Source organism: Pelobates fuscus, chromosome 1 (assembly GCF_036172605.1).
Source record: "Pelobates fuscus isolate aPelFus1 chromosome 1, aPelFus1.pri, whole genome shotgun sequence".
In the NCBI taxonomy this organism is placed as follows: Eukaryota; Metazoa; Chordata; class Amphibia; order Anura; family Pelobatidae; genus Pelobates; species Pelobates fuscus.
This window is the reverse complement of record NC_086317.1, coordinates 399,423,831-399,437,897: the sequence shown is the minus strand read 5'-3', so window position 1 is coordinate 399,437,897 and position 14,067 is coordinate 399,423,831. Positions and strand designations below refer to the sequence as shown.

General features: G+C 42.0%; 1 protein-coding gene across 2 annotated transcripts in view; it reads left to right on the top strand.

Moving 5' to 3' along the window:
• B4GALNT1 (beta-1,4-N-acetyl-galactosaminyltransferase 1) overlaps positions 1 to 14,067 on the top strand; it is a 152,143-nt gene that overhangs the window by 114,288 nt on the left and 23,788 nt on the right. For both annotated transcript variants that reach the window (XM_063427659.1, XM_063427650.1), the window contains 2 exons: positions 1,486 to 1,578; positions 10,917 to 11,107. In XM_063427659.1, coding sequence (XP_063283729.1) covers positions 1,486 to 1,578; positions 10,917 to 11,107 — 284 coding nt within the window. The remainder of the gene's footprint in view (positions 1 to 1,485; positions 1,579 to 10,916; positions 11,108 to 14,067) is intronic.

Below are 14,067 nucleotides of genomic sequence, written 5' to 3'. Positions count from 1 at the left end.
AAGCGTCATCCAGTAGCAGGTGCTGTAAGACATGTTTTCTGCACCAGTGTGTTTTCTGGTGTTTGGCTTTATCCATGGTCAGAAATAGTATAATCACCGAAAATTTGACTTTCTGGAAACTTAAGAATGGTCTTAACTTATCACCAAAACCACTTTATTGGTGACATTTTAAACGACTATGCAATTGGTTGCAATACATATAATGAAAAATGCATTACATTTTTGTTTACGAAGATAAAGCCAAAAGACATTTGCCTTCATTGTTCAGTTGATTCATAGGGAAAATTACAAATTCATTGAGAATAGTTTATGCATAGTTAATGGCCTTTGTCATATCACAAGGTAGTATGTCCTTTTTATACTCTAAGGTGCTAGATTTTGCATCTGTCTTTGTTCACTGATCACTTCTCTCCTCTCTTGGATGTTGTCACAGCTGCTTTTCCCCAATCTCTGACTAGGTGAAGGCTTTCTATACCTCAATGTCACCAAACATAACTTCTTGTTTCTCCTTCATCAAGCACTACTTATCTTTTGTCAGTATCGAGTCAGATCAATGGTGTTACCAAGGACTCCACTCCACTGGCCAATGCCTTTTTGTTCCCGTTTTTTCTGACCGCACTTTTCAAATATTGCTGTTTTGATTTTAAAACATAACTTATATTTAGACCTTCCGAACTCCAGACACAACTAAATTCCTTCGTTTCCAGTCTTAATTACCGCAGCCTGCAGATAGGAGTACAGTTAGAGGAGTTAATATTTACTTCTTCCAATTCCTTGCGTTTCCAGTTCCTCTCTCTCTCTTCCACTGTGTCAGCTCTTACACTGTAATTCTATGATATTTAATATTCAATTTACGACTCAAGTACTCAAAGAGTACTTCCCCAATTTTGAAATATTTTACTAATAGGCATGCATACTCCAAGCCAGCCCCTCTCCCACTCTGCCAGCAACCATTGTCCATCTGTCCTTTATCTTTTCCCATTCACACCTTCAGCTCTCATCTATTGGACTTCACTTTTATTGACTTCCCTTCCATGCCAAATTAATGAGTGTTGCTGTCAGGCATATGTTCTTTACCCAAATTTCCTCTAACATTTTTTTAGAGTTCAATTCTTAATTCTAGTTCTCACCTACATATTTCTGCAACTGAACCTCAAACTACATTTCATATCTAATTAGCAAATGAAATAAAAACAAAAAAACACATAACTCATTTCCTTCTCTATCACATACAATGTAATCTGTCCTCTGCTCTTGTCACCATCTCTCATCCCACATAGTGAACTTCTCTAGTGTTGTCCTAATCTTATGGAATAGCAAGGTCACCTTCACGTCATATTTTTCTCTATTGAAATTTTGTTTTAATTTACTTTAAGCAGTGCAGAATATGTTGGAACCCTACAATAAAATATTATACATGTATTATCTGTTATATGTCTCCCAATATGACTCTATCAGACTATTTGCTCTTTTTGTGATATTTAGTGCACTTTCAGACTGATGACCACGTAGCAATCTTTAACATCAAAATCCACCATCCTGTTGTGCCTAAAATGTACAACCCTGGATCAAGTGACTGTAAGTAACACAAGGATTATTGTATGTGTTATATCTTTATTTTTTTTATTAGCATAAATATCTATAGGTGTCAGAAATGGTACATGTCACCAAATACATTATGAGCAACAAAACAATAACATTTCTAAAATAGAGTAATACTATGGAATTAGTGTGGGAAACGACAACCAGCTTAAATAGAACCATCTTTATACTGTTACCCAGTGAAAACCCTAGAAGATTGGGCAATATGCAGGATCCGGCAGCACAGAGCCAATGATTGGAATTATTTTGGAGTAGACTAAGCATGCCTTGAAAGTCTATGCCAAGAGAATGGGGCATTTTGTTTAAGCGTACCTCAAACCATTGACATGATTACATTTAATTTTGTATTTTAACAAAAACTGGAGGGTACCACCCCACTTTCCGCAATGGACCAGCTTTCATTGATTAAGAACCTCTTAAATGTTTAAATTTATTAAGCTGCCAAATTGTCAGAGTTGTCTGTAGTATTTTCCACAAACCTCATTAGCCGCACCAACTTCCGAGTACCTTGCATATTTAACATAGACTTTCTTTGGCATAGGACTTTGGCATTCTGTATTAAAGAACTGGCCTTTGGGAAAGCTACTGCAAACACAAGTTTAACCCCTTAAGGACCAAACTTCTGGAATAAAAGGGAATCATGACATGTCACACATGTCATGTGTCCTTAAGGGGTTAAAGCAATTGCTTCCTATTTAGTAGAAATTGGCAGCATTCGTTCATTGGCACTCACAGATTGTGTCCAAATAAAACAAAATCTGGGAGATACTTTGTTATTTTTGTTAGATCCCTGTAGACAGTATAAATCACCCAGGTGGCAGTGATCTCTGCTGTATTTGAAGAGGTAGCTCTCAATATGGAATTGGCAGCCGAATCTTCATACAGTACCATATTTATTTTTTGTCTTTTTTGGACAGGAGATTTTAACTCATGCTAATGCTTTTTTTTTTTTTTTTAAATGTTTTTAGCAGATAAAATCTAGAATAAAAATACTTGTCACAACAAATATACAGAAAATATTTACTGTAAGACAAAAGCAGGTTCTCCGTCTTTTGTATCACTGCCCCTTGTGGAATCTCATGTGTCTTTATGCTTTGTTGTTATTATACACAAAGCATTTAAAACATGTCCAACTCATTTTCTTTCTAATTCCCACATGTGTAATATTATTAATATCTGTATTTTTTCTTTAATTATACAGACACACTAAAAGGATTATTCACTAAGGTGTAATTCTTTTTAGGAATCCATTGTGAATTTCATATTTAAAAGCAAGAGTCTAACTGAAACATTGCTGACACGGAGAAATTACAGATTCTTTTTCCAGTTTGTGTTTTTTTTTTTTTTTTTTTACTTAAAATTTAATATTCACTTGCAATTAATATGAGAATATGAGACAATTAATATATAAGGGAATAACCATGAATAGGTTGCGTTAGAGTTCTATATTCTGTTTGAGTAGATTGCATAAGAGAAAAACCTATGAACCAATGATGCAAAGTAATATCCTCATTTTTCAGAGTTCAGCCTACTTCAAAAGCAGTACACAAAACACCACTACAGCTTTCTGTCACCATCCCACAGTAAGGTTCAAAACTATTTTTCACCTGTCCCCTGGTTGTCTGTGACGGTATTGAAGTTCTGGTTCTGCTTTATCAAGATAATTTTTTTGGAAAATTAAAGTCAAATCTTTTACTTCTTAAAGGACCACTATAGTTACCCAGACCACTTCAGCTCAATGAAGTGGTCTGGGTGCCAGGTCCCCCAGGTTTTAACCCTGCATCCTGCATGTGACAGCACTCAGCTGTCAATCAAACCTCATGGCAGGCTGGATAGACAGCCACAGGGACAAAAAAAAAAAAAATAGTGTCCTTCTTAGCCAATAAGAGTGCAGCCAGCTCTGGTCCAAACTTTCCATCTGGACCTCCTGCCTCTGCTCCCTCAGCTAAACTTACACTAGTAGAGATCCCACTCCACCAAGCCACTGCCCCAGTGCTGCCCAGTAACCTAATATATCACTGAGGCCATTTCTTTAACTTAGAAGCAACACTGAGGGCTTTCAGCACCACCTTCTGCCTCATCTTGCGTCTGGTCCCTGCAGTCAGTTCTGCCATTACGGAATGTTTGTGTACCCCTAGAGCAGCGTTTCCCATTTGGTGTTCCGCGGAACACTAATTGGGATTCCGCAAAAAAATTTCAAAATAAAATGGCTGTGGGCGCGCGAGTGAGCAGTGATTTCCCTAAGAGGTGCGTGAGGGAGCTGAGCAGGGAGATCACTGCTCCCTTGCCGCCCGCACACCAGCCGCTTAGAAGCCCCACTGGACCCCAGGGACCGCTCAACAGCCTCCCAGCAGCCCCACTAGACCACATGGACTCCATGTTAGCCACCCAGCAGCCCCACTGGACCACAGGGACTCCATGCCAGCACTCCTAAAGGTAGGGGCGCGCCGCAGAGTGATGCCGGGAGCCGAAATATGACGTCGAGGGAGCTGAGCAGAGGCAGCTCACTAATCAGTGCTCCCTCGCCAGCGCCGCCCAGACCGCCCGCATGGATTCTTAGTTAGCCGCCCGCCTGCCTCCCTTCCTTTCAGAAGGTACCCCAGGAAAAAAAAAAATCTACCCACCACTCCCAGAGGCTGGGTGGATTTAAACTAAAAAAAACCAAAAAACAATCGGTTCATATTTGGGGTGGGAAGGGAAGGGGGGGGGGGGGGGCAGCGGTCAGTGTATGTATGTCTGAGTGATTGTGTGTGTATGTCTGTCAGTGTGTATGTCTGGCTGTCAGTGTGTATCTGAGTGATTGTGTGTGTGTCTGGCTGTAAGTGTGTGTATGTCAGTGTGTATGTCTGGCTGTCCGTGTGTGTTGGTCAGTGAATGCGTGCGTCTGTCAGTGTGTGTCTAAGTAATAGTGTGTGTGTATGTCATTGTTTGTCAGTATGTATGAGAGTGTGTGTCTGTCAATGAGTGTATGCATCTGTCAGTGAGTGAGCGTCTGTCAAAGTGCGGTCTTGACAGGGAGAGGTGGGGAAAATTTATATTGTAGGGGTCTCTGAGCACCGTCCTGCCTAGGGCAGCCCAAATCCTAAATACACCACTGTCTGTGTGCCTGTGTGTGTGTGTGTGTGTGTATATCTGTGTGTCAGATACGTACACACACACACACGCAGATACACACTGACAAGGAGATACACACTGGCCCATACAAACAATGATAGACACACCTTGACACACAATGGCACATACAAACACAGATACACACACCTTGATACACAGATACATACATACATACACACACACACACACTGTGTGTCAGTGTGTGTATCTGTGTGCCAGTATGTGTGTGCAGGGCTGCCATCAGAAATTTTGGGGCCCCTGACAAAGCACAAGGTCTGGGCCCCCCCCGGGCCCGCCCACGCCCTACCTAGTCCGCTGACAATGATGCAGGACTGAATGTGGTGTGTATAGTGGAAGTGAATTAGAATGTGTGTAATGGATGTAGTGTTTGTGTGTATTAGATACTGTTTGTGCAGTGAATGCAGAGTGTGTGTTTGTGTAGCGGATGCAGTGTGTATAGTGAACCCAGAGTGTGTTTGAGTAGTGGATGTAGTGTGTGTACAGTGATGTAGTGTGTGTTTGTGTAGTGGATGTAGTGTTTGTATGTACTAGATGAAATGTGTTTAGTGGATGCAGTGTCTGTAGTGGATGTAGTGTGTGTATTAGACGCAGTGTCTGTGTATAGTGAATGCAGAGTGTTTCAATTTGTGGTGGATGTAGTGTGTGTACTGTGAGTACAGGATGTTTGTGTAGTGGATGCTGTGTGTACAGTTAATGCAGAGTGTGTGTCAGTATAGTGAATCCAGAGTGTGTGCATAGTTTAGTGAATACAGAGTGTGTGTTTTATTGTGTAATGAATGCAGAGTGTGTGTTAGTGTGTAGTGAATGCAGAGTGTGTCAGTGTAATGAATGTAGTGTGTGTGTGTGTGTGTGTGTTAGTGCAGTGAATGCAGAGTGTGTGTAAATGTGTAGTGAATGCAGAGTGTGTGTAAATGTGTAGTGAATGCAGAGAGTGTGTTAATGTGTAGTGAATGCAGAGAGTGTGTTAATGTGTAGTGAATGCAGAGAGTGTGTTAGTGTGTAGCGGATGCAGAGTGTGTGTTAGTGTAGTGAATGCAGTGTGTTAATGTGTAGTGAATGCAGAGGATGTGTTAGTGTGTAGCGGAAGCAGAGTGTGTGTTAGTGTAGTGAATGCAGAGTGTTAATGTGTAGTGAATGCAGAGTGTTAATGTGTAGTGAATGCAGAGAGTGTTTGAGTAGTGGATGTAGTGTGTGTACAGTGATGTAGTGTGTGTTTGTGTAGTGGATGTAGTGTTTGTCGGTTTCGGTGATACTTCAATTTTGATAGTTATGGCTCGCTTCAGGTATGATGTGGACCTTTACCGACAAAAGGTCACTCCGGGTCATTCTAAGCTTAGCGTGTCTTTATGCAATCTATAGCTATATACGGAGTAGACCTTTCCGTTTCCAAATTACTTATAAATACTGTTTTCTTTAACCATTCTAGATGATAATTACCACTAGAATAATTCAGTGTCGGAAAACCCAAACGGCACTGTAATAATATTGTAATAAATGAAACAATGACTCAAATAAATATAAGATAAAAGTGTATTGGATGAATGTAACAGAATGCAAAAATAGTCAGTAAATAATTAATCTTACCAAAGTATTAGTGATCACAGCATATGTCCTTGTGTATGATGCTCTGCGTGCAAGTGAGAATGGAATAATGGTTGAATGACAACATCCTATCCTTTCTCCTTCAGTTAAATAGGCATTTTGTCCTCTATAAAGCAGCCCCCACCTGTGTGATTTTCCCAAAAAGGTTTTCTAACTTGTTACATGATGTAATGTATTGCATATCTAAGTTTGGGATATTCCCTAAATGGCTCGAGCTTGTAATTAGCTTACGAAGTGTTTTTGTATACATTTAACTGACAGCACATGTGTTTGTGGAATATTCTCTAGAAGGCTCTTGCCTGTAATTAGCTTACGACGAGTTTTGTATACATTTGACTGACAGTACATGTGTTTGTTCTAATTTAACTTTAACCTTGTGGAAATGTCATTGAAAGTGTAACGTTTTCAAATCTAAGCAAAAGGGCCTGCAATATTTCATACACCTATTGTACATTAGTATTAAATATATATACATATATATTGCAAACTGCACATTAAATAATGATCCATACTCCACAGTGTTTGTATGTACTAGATGAGATGTGTTTAGTGGATGCAGTGTCTGTAGTGGATGTAGTGTGTGTATTAGACACAGTGTCTGTGTATAGTGAATGAAGAGTGTTTCAATTTGTGGTGGATGTAGTGTGTGTACTGTGAATACAGGATGTTTGTGTAGTGGATGCTGTGTGTACAGTTGATGCAGAGTGTATGTTAGTGTAGTGAATGCAGAGTGTGTGTTAGTATAGTGAATGCAGAGTGTGTGTATAGTTTAGTGAATGCAGAGTGTGTGTTAGTGTGTAGCGGATGCAGAGTGTGTGTTAGTGTAGTGAATGCAGAGAGTGTGTTAGTGTGTAGCGGATGCAGAGTGTGTGTTAGTGTAGTGAATGCAGAGTGTGTTAATGTGTAGCGAATGCAGAGTGTGTGTCAGTATAGTGGATGTGGTGAGTGTGTTAGTGTGTAGTGTATGCAGAGTGCATGTTGTATTAGTGAATGCAGTGTGTGTATTGTATTAGTGTATGCACTGTGTGTGTTAGTGTATGCAGTGTGAGTGTTGTATTAGTGTATGCAGTATGTGTGTTGTGTTAGTGTATGCAGTGTGTGTGTTGTGTTAGTGTATGCAGTGTGTGTGTTGTGTTAGTGTATGCAGTATGTGTGTGTGTTAGTGTATGCAGTGTGTGTGTGTGTTAGTGTATGCAGTGTGTGTTAGTGTATGCAGTGTGTGTTAGTGTATGCAGTGTGTGTTAGTGTATGCAGTGTGTTTTGTATTAGTGTATGCAGTGTGTGTTGTATTAGTGTATGCAGTGTGTGTTGTGTCAGTGTATGCAGAGTGTGTGTTGTGTCAGTGTATGCAGTGTGTGTTGTGTTAGTGTATGCAGTGTGTGTTGTGTTAGTGTATGCAGTGTGTGTTGTGTCAGTGTATGCAGTGTGTGTTGTGTCAGTGTGTGTTGTGTCAGTGTGTGTTGTGTCAGTGTGTGTTGTGTCAGTGTATGTAGTGTGTGTGTGTTGTGTCAGTGTGTGTTGTGTCAGTGTATGTAGTGTGTGTGTGTTGTGTCAGTGTGTGTTGTGTCAGTGTGTGTTGTGTCAGTTTGTGTTGTGTCAGTGTGTGTAGTGTGTGTGTTGTGTCAGTTTATGTAGTGTGTGTGTAAATGTGCAATCTGGGGGAGGGGGAGGGGGAGGAAGGGGCATTTTAACATAATAAAAAAAAAAAATTAATTAAAATTGTTTCTCCCCCCTCCCTGCTTACCTGTGTCCAGGGAGGGGGGAGATTCCATCCCTGGTGGTCCGGTGGGGGGCCCCCTGGCTTCCCTGTTACCGCAGAGGGGGCCCAGGCAGCACACAGCCTCCTCTCTCCTCTGTTCCAATAACTCTCGCGAGACCCGCGGAGCGTTGCCATGGCAACCGGGTCTCGCGAGAGTTATTAGCAGAGAGGAGAACAGGAAGTGTGCTGCCTGGGCCCCCTCTGTGGTAACAGGGAGCCGGGGGCCCGGGGTGTTGTGTTAGTGTATGCAGTGTGTGTGTTGTGTTAGTGTATGCAGTGTGTGTGTTGTGTTAGTGTATGCAGTATGTGTGTGTGTTAGTGTATGCAGTGTGTGTGTGTGTTAGTGTATGCAGTGTGTGTTAGTGTATGCAGTGTGTGTTAGTGTATGCAGTGTGTGTTAGTGTATGCAGTGTGTTTTGTATTAGTGTATGCAGTGTGTGTTGTATTAGTGTATGCAGTGTGTGTTGTGTCAGTGTATGCAGAGTGTGTGTTGTGTCAGTGTATGCAGTGTGTGTTGTGTTAGTGTATGCAGTGTGTGTTGTGTTAGTGTATGCAGTGTGTGTTGTGTCAGTGTATGCAGTGTGTGTTGTGTCAGTGTGTGTTGTGTCAGTGTGTGTTGTGTCAGTGTGTGTTGTGTCAGTGTATGTAGTGTGTGTGTGTTGTGTCAGTGTGTGTTGTGTCAGTGTATGTAGTGTGTGTGTTGTGTCAGTGTGTGTTGTGTCAGTGTGTGTTGTTTCAGTGTGTGTAGTGTGTGTGTTGTGTCAGTTTATGTAGTGTGTGTGTAAATGTGCAATCTGGGGGAGGGGGAGGGGGAGGAAGGGGCATTTTAACATAATAAAAAAAAAATAATAATTAAGATTGTTTCTCCCCCCTCCCTGCTTACCTGTGTCCAGGGAGGGGGGAGATTCCATCCCTGGTGGTCCGGTGGGGGGCCCCCTGGCTTCCCTGTTACCGCAGAGGGGGCCCAGGCAGCACACAGCCTCCTCTCTCCTCTGTTCCAATAACTCTCGCGAGACCCGCGGAGCGTTGCCATGGCAACCGGGTCTCGCGAGAGTTATTAGCAGAGAGGAAAACAGGAAGTGTGCTGCCTGGGCCCCCTCTGTGGTAACAGGGAGCCGGGGGCCCGGGGCTGCACACATAGATAGCGATATTCGCTATCTATGTGTGCAGAGAGGGAAAGTGGGGCCCAGGACTGCCACAGCAGTCCGGGCCCCCCAGGGCCGCCGGGCCCGTGACAACCGTCATGGTTGTCACCCCCTGATGGCGGCCCTGTGTGTGTGTGTGTGTGTATCTGTGTGTCAGATACACACACACACACACACACACACAAGCACATATATACACACCTTGACACACACCGACATATACAATAAAAAAAGGCACAATTTGAATTTGATACACTATGTCAAAGAGTTCCACAGGAAATATTAATTGGGAACCCCTGCCCTAGAGGAACTGGCTCGTAACCCTTGGGGCACACGTACCCCTGGGGGTATGCATAGCAGAGGTTGGGAACTACTGTTGTATAATAATGAAATCTAAAGTGTATATATTCATTGAAAAGAGAAACATAGATACACACACCTTGACACACAGATACATACATACATACATACATACACACTGTGTGTCAAGGTGTGTGTATCTGTGTCAGTGTGTGTATCTGTGTGCCACTATCTGCCAGTGTGTGTATCTGTGTGTCAGATTCATACACACTGGCACATACAAACACAGATACACACACACCTTGATACACAGATACATACATGTTCACACACACACACACACAGATACACACTGTGTGTTAAGGTGTATATCTGTGTGTCAGTGTGTGTATCTGTGTGCCACTATGTGCCAGTATGTGTGTGTGTGTGTATCTGTGTGTCAGAGACACACACACAGAAGCACATATATACACACCTTAACACACACTGGCACATAAAATAAAAAGGCACAATTTGAATTTGATACACTATGTCAAAGGGTTCCACAGGAAAAATTAATTGGGAACCCCTGCCCTAGAGGAACTGGCTCGTAACCCTTGGGGGTATGCATAGCAGAGGTTGGGAACTGCTGTTGTATAATAATGAAATCTAAAGTGTATATATTCATTGAAAAGAGCTGATTAATATGGTCCCTGGACTGTAGTGCCCATTCTTGTGTAACACAAGCATTAACAAACCTAACTTAATAATGTTTATTTTTATAGAAAATAGGAAACGATTAGGGCAGCGCTACTAGATGCATGTGGTAATGCTGCCTTAATTTTTTTGTGATAACTTTTCCTTGCATAAGCAACAGTGGGAAGTACATGCTGCACAGTGACCATTGTTTGTGATTCAAATTGGTTTACTTTAGGTGCTGCAGTAACCTTTAATCGGTCTCTTATGGGGCCACAATAGCGTTTATTCTTAAAATGATTACAAATTCCTCCCATACCTTGAATGGTTCTCTACTCTCACCTTTGTGAGAGGCATCATCTTTTTAAGGCAATAGCTGTTCAAACACAAGCAAATTTATGTATGTAACAATTTAAATATACTAAGGTGTTTAGCTTGCTTGCTGAGAATTCTTTCTTTATAAAAAAAGGTAAAAGCTAAATATTTGTTGCTTTATGCACCTCATCTTAGAAGAATCAGAGCCTTTTCACAGAAATGCTACCTATCTACTTTTATTTGAAGACAAAACATTGTTCAGTTTAAAGAAACTTAGATAAATATTATTTACACAATAACTTGAGTTGTTTCAACATGAATGGAATGTTCAATATGACCTTCATATATTGATAAGCTTTTTCTTTTCTTTTTTTCCTCATTAGCAAAATACAACATCAGTGCCCTTGTCACCATAGCCACCAAGACATTTATTCGTTATGACAAGCTACAGAATCTGATAGATAGTATTAGGAAATTTTATCCTACTGTCACCATTATCATTGCGGATGACAATAAAACTCCACAGAAGGTTGATGGACCCTTTATTGAACAATACTTCATGCCATTTGGGAAGGTACAGTATACAGCTTTTCATTGTGAAAACCATAATTGCAGATAGAGAAATGCTTTAACAGCAGCTGCATATATTCAGTTACTGAAGAGGTCGTCTATCATGTGCAAGACATTATGACGCCATTTATCAATACATTTACAATCACACGTTTTAGAACTGGTTTTAGGCTTGTGCACAGAAAAAAAGTACATGGTTTGTCCGAAATGTATTCTTCCAGGGGAAAAAAAAGAGTTACAATGGTCCAAAATTTGTTCATAGGGCATTTAGGTTCATAAGAATTTTGTTCAAGGAATTCTGGCCCTGTATGTCTGGGATCCATCTTTGACCCAGCAGGGAGATCAGCAGATCTCCCTGCATGGCTCTAAGTTCACAGGTGGATTGCTGCATGTACCACACTGCCCCACCATACCACAAAGAAGCCACAAAGCACAAAGATAGGTAAAGAAGAGGGTGGCTAAAACAGAGATCAATATGTGTGTGTGTGTGTTTTCCACTCCTTACAGGTGTTTTTTTTTGCATGGTGGTGGAGAAAGAGAAACAGAGAAGGACCTGAAGGGAAAAAGACAAAAGATGAGCGAGACACACAGATGGGCCTGTGATGAGCGAGACACACAGATGGGCCTGTGATGAGTGAGCCACACAAATGGGCCTGTGATGAGCGAGACACACAGAGGGGCCTGTGATGAGCGAGACACACAGAGGGGCCTGGGATGAAAGAGTCACACAGAGGGACCTAATGGGGTAGAAAAACACACATAGGGGCTTGGGGGAGGGTGACACACAGAGGGGTTGAGGGAGGGAGACACACAGATGGTCTGGGGGTTAAAGAGACACACACAAAGGAGCTGGGAAGGGTAAAAGACACAAAGGGGTTGGGAGAAAAGGAAACACACAAAGGGGCTGGAGTAAGACACTCAAAGTGGTTGGGAGGATGTAAGAGACATACAAAGAGGAGGATAAGATACACACAAGAGGGGTAGAAGAGATACACACGGGAAGTGCAAAACACACAATGGGGAAAAATAAGGGATAAGATACACTAAAGGGGGTACAGCTTTTAAAAGAGGGGATAAGAAACACAAATTCTTTGTTTGGGGGTGGAGGGCAGCAAAATGCATTTTCGCCTGTGTAGCCAAAAATCTTTGCACCGGCCCTGCTTGACTAGCGCTAATAAAAATGATGATGGCTGTGATGGTAACAGAGTTTGTAAGCTACTTGTAGTACTAGTAGCAGACAATGTCACATCGGTTTCATTGTTAGTTGGAAAAAATAGTGCCACTGCCTGTCCTCTCCTTAATTTCCTCTTGTAATTACTTTGACTCATATAAGAGCTCCTCCTGGGTCAGAGGTAAATAAGTTTTGTCTGCAGTGATGGGGGAAAGAGAGTTATTATCACCAGATTCATCATTACCACCATTAAGATCAAACCTTAGGGGCACTGCTTTGGTACTCTGCTGTACCTCTTGAGTAAGGGCTGTCTGCAATAGCACAGAAAAACTTGACTCTGCATATCTCCACTAGTTGATTCTTTTGGGTTCTAAAAAGGACAAAGGCTAAGTACATTATTTACAAATACGCTGCTACCAATTGATGGCCAAGCTGACTCCTGCATCATATTATTTTGATACTTTAGTCACCAAATGCAGCATAAAAGAGAGAGGAAAAAAAACAACAACATTTGCCTCCTGGTTGGTGAATCGCATGAAATGGACATGCTACTCCCACTATCCTGAGGCTGAATACTACTACTTGTTGAAGTGGTCGAGACAGCAATGGCAGAGGTGTGAGCAATCCTTTTGATTGAGAAAGAGGTTGTAAGGTGCTGGGAGGTCATGGCATTACTGCTGATGGTAACTTGGGGAACACAAACCTTAACTACCCCCCCCCCCCGCCATTTCTTCTTCGGAATCTATAATGTCCCATTGGTGATGAATATAACACAACTTTATTATGCTAAAATAGAAGTTTGTGTGGAAAGAAAACCAGAATGCTACTTGGTGGATATTCTACTACTGTAATGTTATTGTGTGTGATTTTTCAAGGATGCTATACTCTGCCTGTAACACTACGACTGCTGAAGCACACTAAAATAAATACATATTGATTTATTTATTTTTTACTACAAAAGCAAAAAATGATCTGCCATACTCTAAATCAAGGAATCATAGCTGGTGTAAGTGGCACTGGCAGTGGCTTTGCAAAGCAGTAACCCAGGGGTCATGGCACTTGAGATGCTTTTGCACAGTACTCAAAGCTGCCAGAGACAAACAGGCTTTGGTCTATGAGGAGTCCCAGTGGGATTTCAGATATCTACCAGTGCAAACCGAGCAGTGATTGCATGTGGTGGGGGCCAATCCTCAATTTACGCATAGCAACAGTTAGAGGAAGGGATCACTTGTGAACTGGAATCCACACTAGAATAGAAAAGCCTACAGCAGATATCACAGCTCCTGCCCTTGACCTGTTCCTGACCAGCCCAGTCCACACCAGTGGCGGATCCAGAGCCTTATCTCGGGAGGGGCATTTGTAGATTATTTAACCCCTTAAGGACCAAACTTCTGGAATAAAAGGGAATCATGAAATGTCACACATGTCATGTGTCCTTAAGGGATTAAACAAATAATCCAGGCACAATAACCACTACAGCTCAGTGTAGTAGTTATGGCACCAGTAGTGCCAGGATCCGATCCCCGAGTAAGTAGTCAAACCGTTTAAGAACAGTTTGACAACTTACCTGGGGTCTGCTGGGATATAGGGCATAAGAGCAGTGGTATGTGTTAGGGGTGAAGTGTGTGTGTGAAAGGTGCAGTGTGTGTGCGAGTGTGTGAGGGCGGCAGTGTATGTCAGGGTTGCAGTGTGTGTGTTAGGGGGCAGTGTATGTGTAGGGCAGTGTGTGTGAGAGAGCTGAACTGTGTGTGTGTTAGCGGTGCAGTGTGTATGTGAGGGTGGCAGTGTGTGTG